This window comes from Geotrypetes seraphini, chromosome 2 (assembly GCF_902459505.1).
Source record: "Geotrypetes seraphini chromosome 2, aGeoSer1.1, whole genome shotgun sequence".
NCBI lineage: Eukaryota > Metazoa > Chordata > Amphibia > Gymnophiona > Dermophiidae > Geotrypetes > Geotrypetes seraphini.
The window spans coordinates 43,184,310-43,208,144 of NC_047085.1; the positions used below are offsets into that span (position 1 = coordinate 43,184,310).

Below are 23,835 nucleotides of genomic sequence, written 5' to 3' on the forward strand. Positions count from 1 at the left end.
TTGGACAAGTTCCTGGAGGAAAAGTCCATAGTCTGTTATTTTTTTTTTTTTCCATTATATTTTTATTTTCAAATTTTACAAAAAGTGTACATAATAATAAAATACAGTTGATAAATGCATGGTATCACTTTTATATCTAACACAATGTATGTCTGAATTTGATTTTCCCCTTCACCCTCCCCCCACCCTTTTATTGCTTTAATATAATATTTTTAATTTTCAAATTTTATAAAAGTATACAACATATTAGAATACAATTGATAATTATTCAATAACATATTTATATCTAATACAATATATTCTGGATAAATTTTATTCATTTTCCCTCCCCCCACCCTTCTATTATTTTTTAATCATATGTTACATTTTGTATCATATATTATAATATATTATATATAAATTGTTTTCCTTACCCCCCCTATATGTGTGTCATAAAAAAAAAAAAAATCTCTAAAAGAAGAAAAGAAGAAAAAGTATTCTATTATTTATTCATTACAGTATTTTGTCAATGGCCCCCATATTTTTATAAATTTATTATATGTCCCCTTTTGTATTGCTATTGTTCTTTCCATTTTGAAAATATGGCATATTGTATTCCACCAAAATGTGTAATTTAGGTTGTTGTAATTTTTCCAATTGTTAGTTATATGTTGAATGGCAACCCCTGTCATAATTAATAAAAGCTTATTATTTTCTGGTGAAATTTGACTTTTTTTTCTCATCATTGTTCCAAATAAAATTGTATCATATGATATTGCAATATGATTTTCCATTAATTTATTAATTTGTGGCCAAATTGAATTCCAAAAAATTTTAATATAAGGACAATGATATAATAAATGATCTAATGTCCCTGGTTCTAGATTACAGTGCCAGCATCTATTAGACTTAGAACTGTCTAGTTTTTGTAAACGAGTAGGGGTCCAAAAAGCTCTATGTAATAAAAAGAACCATGTTTGTCTCATAGACGCTGACACTGTACATCCCATTCTCCAAGACCAAATTAGTGGCCATTGAGATGCATTAATTTGATGTCCAATCTCAATGCTCCAAATGTCTCTTAGACCATTTTTTGGTTTTTTATTCAAATATCCAGATATTAATTTATACCACAATGCGGCTTGATGTCCTAGGAAGTCTGCTTTAAAGCATAAGAACTTTAAACTATATTGATTGTTTAATGATTTCCATTCAGGGAACCCAACCTGAATGGCCTGCTTCAATTGCAACCATTTAAAACTTTGTGTTTTATTAAGACCAAATCTATGTTGCAATTGTGAAAAATCCAGCAGTTTACCTTCTGAAATAATATCATCTAGAGATCTAATTCCTGCAATAATCCAGTTCTTCCAAAGGATTTGAGCTCCGCCAATTTTGATCTTGGAGTTTATCCATATGGATTGATTAGTTGATTTATATATTGGGATGGGTGTTAATTTATCAATAAATCTCAATGTTTTCCAAGTATCCATTATTATTTTATTTTCTCTGTATCTTTTAGGTATATTAATACTTGGTAAATGAACTAAATTTAGGGGAAACATAAGGCGCCATTCCAAATATAACCAATCTGGTGCATTATCTATAAGTTCTGGGAGGATCCAATACATACCCTGACGTAGAATATAGGCTTGATGGTACCTATAGAAATTTGGAAAATTTACCCCTCCCTCCTTAATTGATTTTTGTAAGGTTACTAAAGCTATTCTAGGTGTTTTACCAAGCCAAAGAAATTTTGTTAAAATTCTATTAAGCTTCTTATAAAAGGACCCCTGAAAATAAATAGGTATCATACTCATTTGGTAGCAAACCACAGGCAACATCATCATTTTAATAGTTTGAACTCTGCCCCACCAAGATATATGTAATGGGTTCCATTGTTCACATAACTCCATTACTTTTTTTAATACATATTTTTCATTTTCTTTTACAGTATCTTCAATTGTTTTTTTAACTTGAATGCCTAGATATTTAAATCCTTCTTCTTTCCATATGAATGGAAAAATATCAAATAATCCTTTTACACAGTAAACATTCAAGGGTATAATTTCAGATTTATTCCAATTAATTTTATAACCTGAAAATTTGCCAAACTTATCAATTAATTCCAATAAAGAAGATAAGGTAGACTCTGGATTTCTCAAATAAAGCAAAATATCATCAGCATAAGCCGAAATTTTATATTCCATATCTGAATATGGAATTCCTTGTATCTCCCTCGTTTGCTGTATTGCTAACAATAAGGGTTCTAATACAACATCAAATAACAAAGGAGATAAAGGACAACCTTGTCTAACTCCCCTCTGCAATTGAAAACCATCAGATATCTTATTATTAATATTTAATCTTGCAATCGGGAAGCTATACAATGTTTTTACCATTTGTATAAATCCAGAACCTATACCAAACCATTCTAAAGCCTGATACATAAAATTCCATTCTACCCTATCAAATGCTTTCTCAGCATCTAATGAAACTGTAAAAGCCGGTTCATCCATTTTTTTTGATAAGTTTAGCATGTGAAATAATAGTCTAGAGTTATTGGAGGAATGTCTTTTAGCAACGAAACCCGTTTGATGCATATCTATAATATGTGGGAGAGCTTTGGCTAATCTCAAAGCCAAAATTTTCGCCAAAAGTTTATTATCAACGTTTATCAAAGATATAGGCCTGTAGTTTGAAACCAAAGTAGGATCTTTATTTGGCTTAGGCAAAACAATTATTATTGATTCAGCCATAGTACCTTTTATATTACCTTTTATAAGTTGTGTCTGATATAATTTTAATAAATGTGGGGAGAGGATATTTTGAAATGTTTTATAAAATTCTACTGTGTAACCATCACCACCTGGAGCGGATCCAACTCTAAGAGATCTCAATGCTGTTTCTAATTCTTTTAATGATATAGGTTCTTCTAAACTTCGTTTTATATGATCAGGAATCTTAGGTCCATTTATTAAATCTAAAAATTTTTTTCCATCTTTTTGTTTCTCCAAATAAGGTTCGGAAGAATATAGATCCTTATAAAAATTTAAAAATTGTTTTAATATTATATTTGTTTGATTTGTTATTATACCATTATCATCTTTTATTCCATTAATATTAGTTCTCCTTTTTTTTGCCTTAAGATAATTTGCTAATAATTTTCCCGCCTTATTAGAATTTCCATAATACACCGTTTGTTTGGAAAACAAATCTTTTCTTATCATTTTTGAAGTTAATTCATTATATTTACCTTTTACTTTCAAAAGAGCTTGCAATACTTCATATTCCCATTTACTTATCAATTTAGCTTCTAATATTTTTATTTCTTTTTCTAATTCCATATATTGTTTTTTAATTTGTTTCCTAATAAAAGCTGAATATGATATGATATTACCCCTCATAGTTGCTTTAAATGCATCCCATACATTCTCTATAGATGTATCTTCCACTAAATTTATTTGAAAAAATTCATTAATTTGTGTTTTAAAATTTTCCAAAAATTTGTCATCCACAAGCAATGCATTATCAAATCTCCAAAGAGGTCTATTATTTTCTAATTGATCTAATTGTAATTCTATCCATATTCCCGCATGATCCGAAATGATAATAGGATCAATGGAGGCTTTAATCACTTGTTGCACTTTATTTGTTGAAACAAAAATATAATCTATTCTTGAAAATGATTTATGAACCTGTGAACAAAATGAATACTCCTGATCATTAAAATGAAGAATACGCCATATATCTTTCAAATCACATGATCGAACTAAATTATCTAGACCTAAAGATTTAATATTTTTACCTGGTTTTTTATCCAATAATGGATCCATTACAGCATTAAAATCTCCAGCCACCACTAAATTAGAGGCAGCCAGTGGTAATAACATATTTTGTAGCTTTTTGAAAAATTCTGATTGATTCGAATTAGGGGCATATATATTAAATAACGTCAGGGTATCATTTCCCATACCTATATCGATATGTATCCATCTTCCATGTGGATCTGAATTTTTTACCTTTATATTGGCCATACATTTTTTATTTATAAGGATTGCAACCCCTGCTTTTTTACCCACTGCTGGAGCAAAAAAACATTCTTTTATCCATCCACCTGATAATTTCTGTGATTCTTTCATATTAAGATGGGTCTCTTGCAGACAGTAAATATCTGCATTTTGTTTTTTTAAAAATGTTAATATTTTTTTCCTTTTAATTACGTGATTCAGGCCATTGACATTAATAGAATATATTTTAAAAGACATTATATATTTTAATACTTTTCATTATCTTATTCTTCCTCTCCTCTTTCATATTTAATATCCAAAAAATTTTCTTCATGACACACATATTTAACCCTAATGTATCTCCCTTAATTATTCTAATAAATATTCTCCTTATCCCTCCCTTTCCCACCCAATACATTGGCTGCTTAAGGATACACATTGGAACTGTAATCCTAACATTCTCCCCATTCCAGGCAATCAATATTCAATTGTTTAAACAAATTTCCCTTCTATCTATCTATATTGATCTTTTATATTTATTTAATCATTTTCCATAACATTTTATTAATGTATCATTTTCCATTTAACAATATGTTAATTTGTATTTCCTTAGTATTATGATTTCAACATATAATTATTTTAAACATATATGCAGTGTATTATTTAATAATTTTCCTATATTCTGTTCTTTCTTTCATATAATTATTATTGTCTTTTCTTTGTATTGTTTTCCTCCATTTCTTCAAATATTTCGATATGTTATATTTTCTAATTTTTCATAGAGTCTTCAAAACCATCTTAATATATTATGTTAATATATCATAGGTTCTGGTTTAGAGAGAAAATCTTTTAGTTTTTCGGGATCCTCAAAATATAAGGACTTGTCTCCAGATGACACTCTCATTTTCGCCGGGTAGTATAGACCATATTTAAATCCTTTTTCTTTGAGTAGAGGTCTCATGTCTAGTAGTCTTTTTCTTTTAGTTGCTGTGTTTTTGGCGAAGTCTGGTAAAAACCATAATCTTGATCCTTTATAATTTAAGTTTTTATCTTTTTTTGCAGCATTTAGTATCTCTATTGCTTGTTGGTATCTCAACATTTTGAAAATGATTGGTCTTGGTCTGTTTTTATTTTCTAAATTTTTAATTGGGATTCTATGCGCCCTTTCAATTTCAATTGGTTGTTTCAAGTCTAACTGTAGAATTTTTGGAATTAAATTTTCAAGGAAAAGGATAGTATTTTTTCCCTCTAAATTTTCTTGTATTCCAAAGAGTTTGATGTTCTTTCTTCTTCCTCTATTCTCGTAATCCTCCAGTTGATCTTTTAATTTATTTAATTCCAGGCTGTCGTTTTTACATCTTTTTGATTCACATTCTATATTTTCCATTTTTGATTCTAGTTCAGTTGTTCTTTTGTTGTTAACTTCCATTTGTCTATGTATATTTAAAATTTCTTCTTTCATTTCCGACATATTAGTTATAGTTTCCTTGAGCATTTGTTTGATTTGTTTTAGTTCTTCCATAACTTCTGTTTTGCTTAATGTGTCTGATTCTTCGATAGGAAGTGGTATCTTGCTTGGTGTTATTTGTTCTTGTTTCTGTCTTTTTGCAGATGTACCAGCCTCATTTTTGTTTTGTCTGGTACTTGCCATGTTATTGTTTTATTTTTCTTGGTTATTATTATTTCTTGTATTTAGTCTTTTAGATTTGGTATTCTTAGGTTTTTAATCTCTTTTCTTCCAAGATTTTGTTCTATCTTTTGAAGTAAAAATTTTTCTTTTTAAGCTCTTTTCTTTTTCCTTTACCTATGTCAGTTTGAAAATTCTTTTCTCACTTTCACTTTTTCAATGAAGTAGGGGAACTTTTTTCTTTTTTTTTTTTTTTCTCCTCTCACAAGCCCAATCGCAGCCCTGATTGAGGAGAGCAACACTTTTTTAGAGTTATTTTTCCTATTTTGACCAATTTTAAGCAATTTTCTTCTGTTTTTTCTCAGCGTCTCTCAATTCCTCAATGTCTTGCTGTTTCAGTTTTTTAAAGTTCCGTTGAACCTTTTCTTTGTCTCCTCTCTCACAAGCCCAATCGCAGCTTTGTCAGAGGAAAGTAATATTCAATTCAGTATTTATTTTAATAAGCTGATATTTATTTGTCTTCAGCGCTTCGGCACTTAATTATTGAGAGAAAATGCATGTATTCCTCTCTCAATTTTTTTTTTTTTTTTTTTTTTTTTTTATTAATCCCCTTTTTTATCAAAGAATAATCTTTTTCCTTTTTTTTTTGGTTTCAATATAGCTGGTCAGAATAAAAATTTATTTGATAATAATCAACAAAAGAGATCCTTTTCCCCTTTTTCTTAAGTCTTTCTCTCTCAGAATTTGATTCTGACTTCAAACAGCAGAAATTCAACACTATGTTATTCAGCACAGAAGAAATAATTTTTTTTCCTCAGGCTTTGCTTTGACATTAAGCAGGAGAGGGCTATATCAAACTGTCATATTTTTATCTTTGACAGGCAGCCCTCTATCCCAATCAGTCTGAAGTGAAAACTTTTCTGTTTATTAATTAAATGTAATATTCAATGTTCTTCCCTTTAAAGTGTCTTGATTTTATGTCTCAAGAAACTGCTACAATCTGAGGATTAATTGATCTCTCTCAGGACTCCAACTCAGTACCGTCAGGAGAGAGCTATTTCAAACTGTCATAGCATTTAGAAGTCAAACTGACAATTGCCTCATAATGAGATCGATGTTTTCCTCTATTTATCAATCTTTTAGACAGTTTAAAACTTCAACATCTTTTCTTATTACCGTGCCACATCAACAGAAAAATGAAGCCGATAATAAAAACAATGAAAACCAGCAGTTTTCCCTTCAGGTCTTTTTTGTCAGTTGCCCCGAAGCCGCACTGCTCTAGCGCTGAACAAAAAACCGGCAATCCCACCCTTGATTCTCCTATATCAGAATCCGTCTCAATTTCAGCAGAGGAGATCAATATTAATACTAATCATTCACAATTCTTGTTTTTTTTTAAAGATTAGCAGCAAGGGAAAAGTTTCAAAAACCGTTGTCAATTTTATTTCACACACATACCAGACCTCGCCTCATCACCGGCAGAGGAGGGCCACTTCAAAACCGCTGACTGACAGGAACCAGCCCACCATATAAATTATTTATAAAGAGGAAAATTCTCTCCTTGTCGCTAGGCAGTTCACCGCCAGTTTCAATCCCCGTCGGTCTCCAGCCTTCCGCACAGCACTGCTCAAGACACAAAAAACGGCACCTTTGCTTCTTGGTTTTTCACCTCCCAGGCGTCTCTTCCGTCTCAGCGAAGAAAGTCAACCTTAGTCCATCATAACTTCAGGATCGTAGGAATTTATTTTTTTTTGATAAAATTCTGTAATATGGGGTTAATTTTCATTAATAGTTGCCTAGTGATGAGGAGCGTCTCGATCACACTTCCATTCGTGCTCGCGTTAAGCCACGCCCCCCATAGTCTGTTATTGAGAAAGACTGCTTGCCCTGTATTGGTAACATGGAATATTGCTACACCGTGGGTTTTGGCCAGGTACTAGTGACCTGGATTGGCCACCGTAAGAACAGGCTACTGGGCTTGACGGACCATTGGTCTGACCCAGTAAGGCTATTCTTAGGTTCTTAAAAATCAACATATTCATTTTCATATTTATAATCTGAATTGCTCAGGAAGAAATGCATTTCTTTCTATTTCTTTTGTGGTGTACTGTGTGCAGAGTCTGTTATATTAGGATTTCGTTTCTGTACAATAGTACTTTTAATTTGTGGGTTTGTATTTCAAAAGGGTTCTTCTGTTTTCGGCATGTGTGACTGAGAACAGGTGTTCTGGTGGGGATAGAAGTTCAGAAACTTTGGTTGGTGTCGTGGTCCCAAGTAGGAAGATATTTGTCGGCTCTCTTTCAGCTTTTTTGGACTCGAAACAGCCCCAACTGAAAAATTAGTGATTACTTATGGCATTACGACACTCACATACCCAAATTTCTAATCTCGGTTTATATTCGAGTCAACCTTTTTTCCTCCTTTTGGGGGGAAAAGAGGTTACCCTCAGTTTATATTTGGATCAGTTTATATTGAAGTATATACGGTACTGTTTTATCAAAAATTTTCTGAATAGTTGATCAAACAGGGTTTCCATTGTATTTAGATAAATTTTTACTTATCACAGGTAATCTATAGAGCTCTGTGCATTTCCAGCCTGATGTTATGTTAATATTGTGGTATGGTAGTGGTTGTACTGATATTCATGTGGCATTGTGTATAAAGGTTGCCCTCTCCCGATGTACATACAGTATGTATATTTCTCTATATAATGTAACAAACTACGGTATTCCTTTTTTGGACCACTAGAGACCACCCTTTGGCTTTTTAAGGGGACTGTCTCCAAATGGAGCTCCAAGAGGGAATGCAAAGCATAGTCAGCCCCCTGTTCAGCTGCAAGAAGTGGAATATGCTTTATGATGCAAGATCTGCTACTTCTTATATGTATTTCTGAAATGAATATTTATAGAGTATATAGGCAGTTTATAATGTGATGTTGATTATAGAAAGTTTGCCTGCTTCTGCTCTACTCCATTATAACTGCAACCCACAGTTCTGGCCTGTTAGATGCTTTGAAGCAAAGCCTCCAGAGAAAAGCTCTTTTCTTCTATCAAAGGAACATGTATTTTTAGAAAATAGATTTCAGAGAAATTACTCCAAAGACAATTTTCAACTAATTGTCCCCCAACAGCCACCTCTGTTGCAAACTCTATCTGACTTCTATTGTCAAAAAAGTCCTGCTAGATCTTGCCACTGATTGCTTCACAACTATTCCATTTTCTAAAATGTTTTTGGTAACTAAAACAATATAAAACCACAAGAATCATGAACTTAAATAAAAAAGAGTGGATGTGCATTATTTTGAAGAAAAAAAAAAATAACTCTCCAACCTGTATCAAAACATTTAATTGAATAGTCTGCCAGTGCCACAAGGTACTCTGATTTCCTGCGAAGATTAAAGGCCAAAGCAGTGCAAGCCTGCAACGTGCGCTGAACAAGGTCAAACCTAATGGAAAATAAAAACAAAAAAGATATAGAATTAAAATCTGTACTGAAAAATCCCTGAAACTATCAGGTTCCAGTGTATCTTGAGAAATACAGTCTGACCTAAGGCATTTGAAAGCCTCAAGTTTTGCAGTCATGGAAGAACTACACTTATGCAAAAAGCAAATGCTATAAAAAGCAATAGTCTGATCTTAAAAACCTACATTCTGAAAATTTTAGAAATATGCATATAAAAAATGTATTTAAATAGGCTACTGCAGTCTCTCTTACTAAGGGCTCCTTTTACGAAGCCGCAGTAGCGGTTTAACGCGCATAATAGCACGTGCTAAACCACTGGACGTGCTAGCCGCTACTGCCTCCTCTTGAGCAGGCGGTAGTTTTCGGCTAGCGCGGGGGTTAGCGCGTGATTAAAAGTCGCGCGTGCTAAAGCCGTTAACGCGGCTTCGTAAAAGGAGCCCTAAGTTAAACACCGACAGAACTTGTCCATTTTCAGAAATTTAATTTGAAGTGCCAATTGTTAGAAGAGCATTTCCTTACCTATTTCTAGTTAAATTGAAAACATAGATGTTTCCTTGATGGTCTCCGGCCAAAAAATTGTCTCCTGTGCTGTCGAAGGTCACTTGCAGGAAGCGGATCGTCTTTGAATGGTAGGCTGTAGTATTGTGGACAATATTCACTAGCACTCTTTGGGGAAAGAAGGAAGGAGAAAAGAACATTTATTTTACAGATCCAAAATCCAACCACAATCTATATTACCGTACTTAAAAATAAATACAAATGTATGGATATCAATGCATAGATGTGAATGAGTACATATATATGGGCAAATTATTTCTCACTAGTGTTTAAGCCCGTTACATTAACGGGTGCTAGAATACATGCCTGTCTGTCTTTCTTTATGTCTCTCTCCCTGCTCCTGACTCTTTCTTCCTTTCTTTCTGTCTCTCTCCCTCCTGCTATTTTTCTCTCTCTCTCCCTGGTACCCTTTTGTCTGTCTGTCTTTCTTCCTGTCTCTCTCCCCCCCACACACACTTTCCTTTGCAGAAGCAGCAGCGGTATTTCCCTTCCCCTCCAGGTCCCTGTGAAGTAGTAGCAGCATTTCCCCCCACCCCCATTCCCTTCTCTCCCCCCCCCCAACTTTCCTTTGCAGGAGCAGCAGTGATATTTCCCTTCCCCTCCAAATCCCTGTGAAGTAGTAGCAGCATTTTCCCCACCCCCCATTCCCTTCTCTCCCCTCCACTTTCCTTTGCAGAAGCAGCAGTGATATTTCCCTTCCTCTCCAGGTCCCTGCTGAAGCAATTCCCTTCTCTTACCTGAGCTGTCCTGCTCCGTTCGGCCCCTCCCTGCGATCTGGCCTGCTCCGTTCGGCCCCTCCCCCTTCCCTTCCCGTGGGCTGGCCTGCTGCGGCCGAAGGTTTTTGTTTTAAGTTTTAAAAGTGCCGGCAGCGGCTCCTCTCAGCTGCTGATCCTCCTGTAAAGAGCAGCATGCGATGGTGGCCGGCTTTAGCGAACCTCGCAGGCCGCTCTCCAGCCTCGGTAGTACGTCCCCTCTGATGCACGGGATCACGTCAGAGGGAACGTGCTACCGAGTTGGAGAGCGGCCTGCGAGGTTCGCTAAAGCCGGCCACCATCGCAGGCTGCTCTTTACAGGAGGATCAGCAGCGGCGGCGGGTGAGGGCCGAGGTATGTTCCCTGCCGAGGACGCGGGCAGGGAGAGAGCTTGCCTGACTTCCAGGGTGAGTGAGGGCGGGAGGAAGGGAGTGGCCAGAATGTTCCCTGCCGCTGGGTTGGCTGCCACGGAACACACACCACAGCAGCAGGCAACACGAAATCCTAAGTGCGCATGTGCGCTTAGTCTTTTATTATATAGGATGGCCCACCTGGCAGCTCAATTAGTCACGCTGCATTTAAGGTTTAATTTACAGGCTAACCAGGACTGTAGGGTACTATGGAAACTGCTCACAACCCACATGATTTGCCACCTTAATGATCTGGCCAGGAAAGTGATATCACAAGTCACAATTTAGTTCTTAGGAGCCTGTTGTCCACAGATCTGTGTGGGACAGACACCAGTGGTGTAGTGAGAACTAATCTGGAAGGGGGCAAAGTTTAAATGAATGGGTATTAGGCATACAGACAAGGCTGGATTAACTCTATATTGGACCCTAGACAAACATATGGGCCCCCTCTCAAGATTTCCCCTTCCCCCTCCCTGATTTACTTATTTTCTCAACTTCCCCCCACCATTTCAGTTCTCCAGAAGTAGCAGCGAAAGTGTGGGCATGGTGGCAGTAATTGGTGAGTGAGAATATATCTCAAATGGAAAGATTTAATGATTAGAGCTGGAGAACTACCAAGTTACCCAGTTGCAGAAGGGAGATTCTGAACTAGTCCTGAATCTCAGCAATCCTATCCTGATACATTAAGGGACATGAAGCGCCAATTTCACTTGGTAGTATCAGAGACTACCAATAGCATACTGAATTGTGAGGTAAGTTCAACCAATGGATTGCCCAGAAAGTCTCCCTCCTAGAAATGAGTAACTTTGCGATTCTGCAGCAGTGAGCCAAGAACCAGAGAAGTTCTGTAAGCCATTTTCACCTTCCATTGCCTCCGGTACAGTGTTTCTGTAATGATATAACAGAGCAAAGACACTATTAGGCCAATATTCAAAGGAAATTGAGTCGAGCCCTCTTATAGGGATGAATCGGTATTTAAGACCAAGGATTGGATTGGATTGAAATTGCCCAGGAAACTTAATAGCTAGCTGAAAACCTCCCTTCCTTCAGTGTGCACACAGGTATATTTGTAGCACTGGACTTTCAAAAGGAATCTCTATTTACAATATATGACACAGAAACATAAGTGCATGCACTCTTTCAAGCAGGGTTCCCACCTCCACACTATCATTGCTGCCAGTTCTTTAATTCAGCCTGCAGCAGACTCTTCACACTTTCTCCCATTCTTCTTAAATTCCTACCCCCTTTCAACAATACCATTCCCCCAGAATACTCACTGGTTCCACAGTTCTCTCAAAATCCCCATAGCCCATTCTTCCTGTGACTAGAGCAGTGGTCTCAAACTCGCGGCCCGCCAGGTACTATTTTGAGGCCCTCGGTATGTTTAACATAATCACAAAAGTAAAATAAAAGTTTCTTGATCATATGTCTCTTTAGCTATAAATGACAATATTATTATTAAGACTTAGCCAAAAGGAAAGATTTATAAACTATAAAGTTTTACCTCATGCAAAGTTGTCATTTTTTTAAATAAAACATTAACTATTTTTTCTGTGGCCCGCCAAGTACCTACAAATCCAAAATGTGGCTTGCAAAGGGTTTGAGTTTGAGACTACTGGACTAGAGCATCCCCATTGCCTGGATCCTACCAGTCTCTGCACTAGAAGGGGGGGGGGGGGGGGGGGAATGGAGAGCTATAGCGGGCTAAACTGTGAAAACTATCCAGATACTTTAGCTATCATTCTGACTTCAAGCTTTGAAATTTACAAATTTATAGAATTAAAAAAAAAAAATCCAGACAATTGGCAATCCAAGGCTCCCGAGTCCTCAAAACATCTAATCTAATCTTCAATTTCTGGGTCGCTCTATGCCTATCTAGGTTCAAGGCGACTTACAAATAGAACAGCTAATAAACTACATTTGTAGATTGAATGTGCACCTTTTGAATTTTCCTAAATCTCTGACAATGACTCTGTTGGAATTACTTAAAATGATGTAATTAGCGACACTGCATAGGGAAGGTCACAGCGGGAGAATTCCAGGTCTAGGGGGAGTACACATTGTAATTCTGAGTCTTTGGGGAATACACATTGTAGTTCTGGGTCCAGGGGGAACATATACAATGCAAATATTGCTGGGTCTGGGGGGAACATATATAACGCGAATTATGCTGTAGGTGTTCAAGTAGCTCAAGCAGGTATATCCCCACTGATACGTAACAAAAATACAACATGGAGGGCTATGTACGTCAACGCACACAGTTTGGGAAACAAGATCCTGGAGTTGGAAACAGAAATAAGGAATGCCGACCTGGATGTGGTGGCGATATCTGAGACCTGGCTCACAGACTCCCACGGGTGGAACATGGTCATACCGGGTTACAACTTGCTTCGCCGGGACAGAGAAGGCAGATTGGGAGGAGGTGTAGCATTATATACTAAAGATGACATTAAGGTCACAAGAATCTCAGATGTCCAATACACTGGGGAATCCCTTTGGGTTAATTTGGCCAGAGGGAAGGACAAATGCTTGTATCTTGGCGTAATTTACACTCCCCCAAGACAACAGGTTGACCTGGATATGGAAATAATCGGGGATATAGAAAATATCACCTTGCGTGGGGACACAGTATTGTTAGGTGACTTCAACATGCCTGATGTGGATTGGGATACACTAACCTCCGATTCCGGCAGCAACAGGAGGCTATTAAACTCTATGATGGGAGCTGGTCTGAAGCAACTGGTGTTGGACCCAACAAGGGATCAGGCAATACTGGACCTATTACTTACCAACGGAGAAAGTGTCACAGAGGTCTCGGTGGGCGACACATTGGCCTCCAGTGACCACAACATGGTATGGTTCAATCTTAGGAAAGGTTTCACTAAATCTAACACGCTGACCAAGGTCCTCAAATTCAAGGACACAAACTTCCAAGACATGGGTTCCTTTGTTCACCAGGCGCTACAAAGCCAAGCAAAAACCGATAGCGTGGAAGAAATGTGGTCACCATACAAGAAGCCATACATGTGAAAGCCACCATACAAGAAGCGACAAACCGCTATGTTAAATTAGTAAGTAAGCGGCGAAGAAACAACAAGCCGCAATGGTTCACTGCGGAGATCTCAGACCTCATCAAGGAGAAGAAAAAAGCATTCATCTCTTACAAACAATCGGGGAAACAGGACTCTAGAGCAGACTACCTGACCAAGTCAAAAGCAGTCAAAACAGCAGTCAGGGAGGCTAAATTCCACATGGAGGAGTCTCTGGCAAAGAACATCCAGAAGAGAGATAAATCCTTCTTCAGGTATATCAGTGATAGAAGTAAAAACTCTGGCGGGATTGTACGTCTTAGGAAACCAAACGGAGACTATGTGGAAAAGGATTCCGAAAAAGCCCAACTATTAAATGAATACTTCAGCTCAGTCTTCACCCGTGAAGCGCCGGGGCTTGGCCCTCAACTACAGACAAGGGCTGACTCAGTTGACCCGTTTAGTAACTTCGAGTTTACGCCCAGCAGTGTCTACGATGAGCTGTCAAAACTCAAGATTAACAAGGCAATGGGGCCTGACAACCTACATCCCAGGGTACTTAGGGAGTTGAGTGATGTCTTGGCAGAGCCACTGTCGGCGCTCTTCAACCTCTCCCTTAGTACAGGAAGCGTCCCGTTGGACTGGAGGATGGCTAACGTCATTCCACTCCACAAGAAAGGCTCAAAGATGGAGAGAGCAAACTACAGACCGGTGAGTCTAACATCAATAGTGAGCAAACTAATGGAAACTCTGATCAAACGCCAATTGGATAAGATCCTGGATGAGGAAAATCTACGGGACCCCCGTCAACATGGATTTACAAAGGGGAGATCATGCCAATCCAACCTGATCAGCTTCTTTGACTGGGTGACGGGGAAGCTGGGTGTTGGGGAGTCCCTGGACATCGTGTACCTGGACTTTAGCAAAGCATTCGATAGCGTACCACACCGCAGGTTGCTGAGCAAGATGAGTTCTATAGGATTAGGTGACACATTGACGAAATGGGTTAGGAACTGGCTTGGTGGTAGGCTTCAAAGGGTAGTGGTGAACGGCACCCCCTCAGAAATGACGGAGGTGATCAGTGGAGTGCCACAGGGCTCGGTCTTGGGACCGACCCTATTCAACATCTTTATAAGAGACTTGGCAGAAGAGCTTCGAGGTAAAATAGCATTATTCGCCGATGACGCCAAACTAAGTAATGTAGTGGGCAAATGCACAACGGATGAAGATTCAATGCCCGACAACATGATGCACGACCTACTCCTACTGGAGCGCTGGTCTAGGACCTGGCAACTTAGCTTCAATGCCAAAAAATGCAAAGTCATACACCTAGGCAACCATAATCCATACAAGACTTATACCCTTAATGGTGAGATCCTAACAAGAACGGTAGCAGAACGGGACTTGGGGGTGATCGTCAGTGAGGACATGAAGGCTGCCAGTCAGGTAGAGCAGGCCTCATCCAAGGCAAGACAGATCCTAGGTTGCATATGCAGGGGTTTCGTCAGCCGTAAGCCATTATGCCATTGTATAGATCCATGGTGAGGCCCCATCTGGAATACTGTGTGCAATTCTGGAGGCCACATTATCGCAAAGATGTGCTGAGATTGGAGTCGGTTCAGAGAATGGCCAACCGGATGGTCTCGGGACTCAAAGATCTCCTGTACGAAGAACGGTTAGACAAACTGCAGCTATACTCGCTCGAGGAGCGCAGAGAGGGGGGACATGATCGAGACGTTCAAGTATCTCACGGGCCGCATCGAAGCAGAAGAAGATATCTTCTTTTTCAAGGGACCCACGGCAACAAGAGGGCATCCGTGGAAAATCAGAGGCAGGAAACTACGAGGTGACACCAGGAAATTCTTTTTCACTGAAAGGGTGGTTGATCGTTGGAATAGTCTTCCACTGCAGGTGATTGAAGCCAGCAGCGTGCCTGATTTTAAGGCCAAATGGGATCGACACGTGGGTTCTATTCACTAAGCAAAGGTAGGGGAGGGTCATTAGGGTGGGCAGACTAGATGGGTCGTGGCCCTTATCTGCCGTCTATTTCTATGTTTCTATGAGAAAGCCTGTTTAGAGTGCCGCCGACGCTGCTGTTGGGAGGTATGTCTGTCTCTGCGCTGGGAAAGATGGGAGGGTCAGCAGGGGTTCAGCTGTGTGTGTGTGGGGGGGGGAGGGATAGAAAAATGCTTGCTCAAGGGTTCTGCTGCACAGAAGGAAGGGAGGGATAGAAGCTGTGCAAGGAGTCTGTTGCATGAGGGATAGGAGGGAGGGATAGAAAGATGCTGTGCAAGTGTTCTGCTGCACAGGGGGATGGGAGGGATAGAAAGATGCTGCAGAGGGAAGGCACAAGGGGATGGGTGAGAGGGGGAGGAAATATGCTGCACCTGTGGGGGAGAGGAAGGGAGAACTGATCATTGTACATGAAAAAAAATAAGACCTACCCTGAAAATAAGCCCTAGTGCGCTTTTTAGACCCTCAATTAATATAAGACACTGTCTTATTTTCGGGGAAACACGATAGGTATGTGTCGATATTAAAAGAGGCACCCATATCCTCATTCAAAATCGTACATCTACGGTTAATCTGTGCGTGTCCTTTCGTCATATTAATAAATATCTGCACAGACTGCAACTCAGGTGCGCGTGTAATTATGCGTGATCTTGCCTGGACGCATAATCGTGCGCGCGTATTCAGCCATACTATTTTATAAAAGCCATTGCCTTCACAGATCACAAGTTTATAAAAGTATTCCTAAGTGTAAGAGGATGGGGGGGGGGGGGTCATAATTTGGTTATGTGTTAAGGTCCACTGAGTTCCTTGCTGTCTGTATCTTTTATAAAAGCCAGTTGATACTAGTTGTGGCAGTGTCACGTGCTCGGAAGACCTCCGTTACCCGTCGTGAACTGCTGGGGTCGGCTTCCGCAGCCAGATCTTCCCACTCTCTTTGCTGCCCACGTCGGCGGTCTGCATACTGGCAGCAGCCTGGGGTTATTTCACTTCTGTCGCTCGCCACGAACGCCGAGCCGCGCTCTTCCGTCCTTCCCGAGCCCGCCACCGAACAGCGGGAAATTCAAACGGCCATTTGGCTGCTTTTTTTACCCGCACCGAGCGCCCTCGCAATAGACAAGACTCCTCACTCTACCGCTCCACGGGGCAGAAATAGAAACTACCCCAAACTGAAACGGCGCACGGCTGAGCAGCAGCGCCGAAACCGTATCACCCCTCCCACAGTAAGAATCAGACCCAGGAAAACAATCATGGTCACCCTTTGCATGCTGGGAAATGCAGTTTTGCGCGTTGGATCCTTCGTCCTCCTTCCGACCACAGAGAAGAAGGCCTTTAGGCCAGTCCTGTCCTGGAGGACCACCAGGCCAATCGGGTTTTCAGGATAGCCCTAATGAATATGCATGGAGCAGATTTGCATGCCTGTCACTTCCATTATATGCAAAACTCTCTCATGCATATTCATTAGGGCTAGCCTGAAAACCCGATTGGCCTGGTGGTCCTCCAGGACAAGGTTGGGAACCACTGCTTTAGGCGACGTTAAAGGGAGCTGGGGGGGGGGGAAGGTACTCACCGAAGCCTGCCGAGAGGTGGCACTGACTAATGTGTGTGTTTTATCACGTGAACAAGAAAGACATTACTTCCTTGATCTGTCTAGATAAGCTGTTTGTTTTGTTTCTGTTGTTTTCTCTTTTGTTGATACTTTCCCCCCCCCCTAAAGTAATTTATTGATATTTTAAAAGATACAGAAACAAACAAGAAAACAGAATACAAATAACAACAATACTAATGATACAAGATATTATAAGTACAATTAGTCCTGGAATGTTATAAAAGATCATAGCGGGCTCCTTTTATCAAGCCGCGCTAGCGGGGTTAACGCGCGCAACTTTTCATCAACGTTAACCCCCTCATGCTTGAGGAGGCGGTAGCAGCTAGCCCTCCCACGGTTTAGCGTGCGCTATTACCCACGTTAAACCGCTAGCACGGCTTGATAAAAGGAGCCCAGAATGTTTTACACATATTGTGAAATTTTTTAATATTCAACTACCATAACTACAAAAAGGATTTCATGTTATGAAATTTCTTCGTTTCCACACCTAATAGCAAACATTTTTTTCTTATTTGACATATAAGCACAATATATTCCACCAATTAATCAAATCTAATTTTGTTGATATTTATTTAGATTTATATCCTGTCCTCTCCAGAGAGCTCAGAACGGGTTACAGGTTAGCATTCAGTGTCACAATATCACATTATATAGGGTTACAGTTAACACTCATAGGGTTACAATAGTAACATAGTAAAAGATGGCAGATAAAGACCTGAATGGTCCATACAGTCTGCCCAACTGTACACTCTCTATTAATTAATTATTTAATTTAAATTGCCCTTTTTCTTAGATATTTCTGGACCAGAAACTCAGAGCTCTATCTGGTACTGTGCTTAGGTTCCATCTACTGGAGCCACGGTCAAAGCTCACTCCAGCCCATCTAAACCATCCCAGCTGTCGAAGCCCTCCCCAGGTCATCCTCAACTGAATGGCCATATATGGGACACAGACTGTGCAAATCTGCCTGGTGCTGGCCTTAGTTCTTCAATATATACCATTGTTTTCTGATTAGAGATCCTCTGTGTTCATCTCATGCTTTTTGAATTCTGTCACTGTTTTCCTGTTCTGCTTTTGAGTGATTTGGTTTTTGGCAGCAACTCTTGGTGTAATACACAGGCATTTGTTGGTATATTGTATACCTTATTTACCATGGACCCCTGACGAAGGCGTGTTGTCCGAAACACGGACCGTGTTGGGTCTCTTGGTTGGTAAAAAGGTTTTTTATTACTGCATTTTAACTTTGGTACAATAAATTCTTGCCGGCATCGTGTACATTGTCTGCAATTTTTGTTTGGTTTTCCTGTTTCGGTGGTTTTTCTGCAGATTCGGTTGGATTTATTTTTTTGTTGCACTGTTTTCCTCTCCATCACTTTCCTCAGGAGCACATTTCAGGCATCAATCACCCTCTCTGTAAAGAAGAATTTTCTAACATTACTTGAGTCTACTACCCCTCAACCTCAAATTATATGAGTGGGGAACAGGCTGAAAAATTAGAACACATAGAGGTAAGTAAGGAGGATGTCCTCAAGCAGATAGAAATGTTAAAATGCGGCAAATCGCCGGGCCCGGACGGGATCCACCCAAGGGTTCTGAAAGAACTAAGACAAGAAATAGCGGGCACAATCCAGCATGTTTGCAACCTATCCTTGAAAACTGGAGAGGTACCAGAGGACTGGAAATTGGCGAATGTCACACCTATCTTCAAGAAGGGATCGAGGGGTGACCCCGGAAACTACAGGCCGGTGAGCCTGACTTCAATTATAGGGAAGATGGTGGAAGCTATGATCAAGGATGGTATTTGCGAGCATATCGAGAGATATGGCCTACTGAGAACAAGCCAGCATGGATTCTGTAAGGGAAGGTCATGCTTAACGAACCTTCTGTACTTCTTTGAGGGAATAAGCAGTCGGGTGGACAATGGGGAACCTATAGACATCATTTACCTTGATTTTCAAAAGGCTTTCGACAAGGTGCCACATGAAAGGCTGCTTAGGAAACTGTGGAACCACGGGGTGGGAGGGGATGTGCACAGATGGATCAAGCACTGGTTGTCGGGTAGACTGCAGAGGGTTGGAGTAAAGGGTCAATATTCTGACTGGCGGGGAGTCACGAGCGGTGTGCCACAGGGATCGGTGCTGGGGCCGTTACTCTTCAACATATTTATCAATGACCTGGAAAAAGAGGCAAAGTGCGAGGTTATAAAATTTGCAGACGATACCAAACTGTGCGGCAGAGTTAGGTCTAGGGAGGAGTGTGAGGACCTGCAAAGGGACCTGGACAAGCTGGAAGACTGGGCAAACAAATGGCAAATGCGCTTTAACGTGTAAAAATGCAAGGTCATGCATATAGGGAAAAAGAACCCGTTGTTCAAATACAAATTGGGGGGGGGGCATTATTGGGAGACAGCAGTCTTGAGAGAGACTTGGGTGTGCTGGTGGATGCATCACTGAAGCCATCTGCACAGTGCGCAGCAGCCTCGAAAAAAGCCAACAGGATGCTGGGCATCATAAAGAGGGGCATAACAACCAGGACGCAGGAAGTCATCATGCCATTGTATCGAGCAATGGTGCGTCCACATCTGGAATACTGCGTTCAATATTGGTCGCCGTACCTCAAGAAGGACATGGCAGTGCTTGAGAGAGTCCAAAGGAGAGCAACGAAACTGGTAAGAGGGCTGGAACACTGCCCATACGCCGAGAGGTTGGATAGACTGGGGCTCTTCTCTCTGGAAAAAAGGAGGCTCAGGGGAGATATGATAGAGACCTTCAAGATCATGAGGGGCATAGAGAGGGTGGATAGGGACAGATTCTTCAGGCTGAAGGGGTCAACAGGCACGAGGGGGCATTCGGAGAAACTGAAGGGAGATAGGTTCAGAACAAATGCAAGGAAGTTTTTCTTCACCCAAAGGGTCGTGGACACTTGGAATGCGCTACCGGAGGAAGTGATCAGGCAGAGTACGGTACAGGGATTCAAACAGGGATTGGACGGATTCCTGAGGGATAGGGGGATCGTGGGATACTGAGGTGCTGGGATGTAACACAGGTATAGAAAGCAAACCAAGTAATAAGTATAGAAATCCAACCAGGTCGTGCATGTGCAAGACCGGAGGGTTAGGACTTCGATGGGAAGATAAGACTCAATGGGAAACCAAGGTGGCAAGGGGGCCCCTTCTGGTGACTCAGACAGGCCGTGACCTGTTCGGGCCGCCGCGGGAGCGGACTGCTGGGCAAGATGAACCTGTGGTCTGACCCAGCGGAGGCACTGCTTATGTTCTTATGTTCTTATACCCTCATGTCGGTGTCAGCTCGTCCTTTGATGTCATTTCCTAGGCACGAGTCCCGGAAATGACATCAGAGAGACTGCCGATGCCAACGCAGACAGCAACCTTGCGCCAGGGAATTAAAAAAAGTTTGGAGGAAGGCAAGGGGTACACGGCAGGTAGAGGAGCAGGGGTGGGACAGAGAGGAGGAGGGGCGCTGCGCCTGCAGCAAAACACCACCCAGGGTGGACTACCCTCCTTTACTATGCCACTGTTAATACCTGTCAAGTATTTGAATGCCTGAATCATATCTCCCGTCCCTACTTTCCTCTAGGGCAGTGTATCACACACTAGTGTGCCTCCTGAGATTTGAGATGTGCCGCAAGTCGCTGGGAAGGAGGAGAGGTGCTGGTGCCAGCTGACTGCCTACAGCATGTGCCTCTCACAGCAGCTCAGAGCCCATCTGGAGAGCCTTCACACATATGAAGACCGACGTGATGATGTCACGCATGCACGTAACATCTTTGCATCAACATTCGCACACTTCCGGATGCCTTGAGTCGTGGCCACTACGTTTAATGTTCCACGGCTCGACAAAGTTTGCCCTTCTCCTCTAGAGTATACATATTCAGGGCATTCAGGCTCTCCTCGCATCTTTTGCGCCAAACTTTCTACCATTTTCATTGCCTATCTCTGGATTGCTTCAAGTCTTCTTATGTCCTTTGCCAGATATGGTCTCCAAAATTGAACACAATACTCTTAAGTGGGGCCTTCACCAACGACCTGTACAGGGGCATGAACACCTTCTTTCTTCTAGTGGTTATGCCTCTCTATACAGCCTAGCATCCTTCTGGCAACATCCACCGCCTTGTCACACTGTCTCTTTGCCTTTAGATCTTCGTACATTATCACCCAAGGTCCCTTTCCCCCATCCATGCATATCAGCCTCTCACCTCCAAGCACATACAGCTTCTTCTGATTTCTAATTCCCAAATGCATTACTCTGCACTTCTTTAAATTGAATTTAGGTTGCCAGATATTAGACCATTCCTCTAACTTTTGCAGATCCTTTTTCATGTTTTCCATTCCCTCCTTGGTGTCTGCTCTAGTTACAAATCTTTGTATAATCTGTAAAAAGGCAAACCTTTCCTTCTAACCCTTCGGCAATGTCACTCACAAACATATTGAACAGGATCGGCCCCAGCACCAATCCTTAAGGGACTCCACCACTCATCTTTCCTTCCTACGAGCGAATTCCATTAACCACCATCCTCTAGCATCTGTCCGTCAACCAGTTTGTAATCCAGTTCACCACTTTGGGTACCAAGTTCAGCCTGTCAAGTTTGTTCAAGAGCCTCCTATGAGGAACTGTCAAAGGCTTTACTGAAAGCTAAGTCACATCTAGCATATGTGCTTGATCCAATTCTCTGGTCACTCAATCAAATAATTCAATCAGATTCATTTGGCACAATTTACCTTTAGTAAAATCATGTTGCCTCGGATCCTGTAACCCATTAGATTCTAGGAATTTTACTATTCTTTCTTTCAGCAACACTTCCATTATTTTTCCAATAACCGAAGTAAGGCTTACTGGCCTGTAGTTTCCCACATTTTGGTAACAAAAATCTTATACACGAATACAGGATGTCCGGTGCAAGAAGCTATATTGCACTGAAGGGCTACATATTACTACAGCAGGAAAAAGAAACCTTGTGAATAAATTTAGACAATATGTTTCTAGGCATTTAAACTAGAAGGGGGTGGTGTATATATGATGGACAATTATAGAGACCACCCCCAGCAAAAGGCAAGATGTGATGGTAGTAAAGATTGCAACATAAACAATATCAGCAACTCACTCATTAGCATTGCAACGGAAAGTGAAACGAAACAAAAATCTATACGAAAAAGAAGATTACCGCTGGAAAATAGCTGGAAAGTGATGACCACAAATGCTCGCAGTCTAAGCAACAAGGTTTATAATTTGCAAGCCCTGTTAGAGGCAAATCTGGATATTGTCGCTATCACAGAGACATGGTTCAGTGAATCCTATGGATGGGATGTAAACATACCGGGATATAATCTTTTTAGGAAGGACATAGAAAGTCAAAAAGGTGGAGGAGTAGCTCTCTATCCAAGTGAACAAAATGCAAAGGATCTGGGGAGAGGAAGAAGTGATATGGATCGCTCTGAAAAGAGAAGATGGAACATCTATCTACATGGGTGTAGGCTACAGACCTACAACTCAATCGCAGCAAAATGATAAGGATCTGATTGTGGATATCCAAAAGTTTGGAAGGAAAGAGGAGATGCTGCTGTTGGGAGATTTCAACCTGCTAAATGTGGACTGCAATGTTCCGCTGCAGAATCGGAAAGAAATAGGGAGATTATGGCTGCCTTTCAAGAGGTTCTGCTCAAATGGTGACGAAATCCACAAGGGAAAAAGCAATATTGGATCTGGTCCTCACAAATGGAGAGAGTATCTCTAATGTTCGAGTGGGTGCTCTCCTGGGAAGTAGTGATCATCAAATGGTTTGGATTGATATAACGGCTAAAGTGGAGAGCGGCTGCACGATACTTAAAAGTCCTAGATTTCAAACGTACGGACTTTAATAAAATGGGAGAGTACCTGACGAAAGAACTGTTAGGATGGGAGGACATAAGAGAAGTGGAAAACCAGTGGTCTAAGCTGAAAGGAGCGATAAAAATGGCTATGGACCTTTATGTGAAGAAAAATAAAAACAGGAGAAAAAGGAAACCAATATGGTACTCCAAACTAGTGGCGGAGAAAATAAAGGCAAAAGAGTTGGCGTTTGTGAAATATAAAAAAACCTAAGAAGAGGATTGCAGAAAGAACTACCGGGTGAAACTGAAAGAAGCCAAGAGAGAGATATGTCTGGCGAAAGCGCAGACGGACGAACAAATGGCTAAAAATGTAAAAAAGGAGACAAAATTTTTTCAGATATATTAGTGAAAGGAGGAAGATGAAAAATGGAATTGCTAAACTAAAAGATGCTGGGAACTGATATGTGGAGAGTGATGAGGAAAAAGCAAATGTGCTAAACAAATACTTCTGTTCTGTGTTCACGGAAGAAAATCCTGGAGAAGGATCGAGATTGTTTGGCAA

At 40.5% G+C, this 23,835-nt stretch overlaps 1 protein-coding gene across 1 annotated transcript in view; it reads right to left on the reverse strand.

The window, feature by feature from the left end:
- Window positions 1–17,084, reverse strand: part of TBC1D31 (TBC1 domain family member 31) — a 199,590-nt gene extending 182,506 nt beyond the window's left edge. The window contains exons 1-3 of the mRNA XM_033933010.1: window positions 16,724–17,084; window positions 9,598–9,744; window positions 8,946–9,061 (exon numbers count right to left, since the gene is read on the reverse strand). Coding sequence (XP_033788901.1) covers window positions 8,946–9,061; window positions 9,598–9,744; window positions 16,724–16,800 — 340 coding nt within the window. The 5' untranslated portion in view covers window positions 16,801–17,084. The remainder of the gene's footprint in view (window positions 1–8,945; window positions 9,062–9,597; window positions 9,745–16,723) is intronic.
- Between the last annotated feature and the right edge of the window lie 6,751 nt (window positions 17,085–23,835).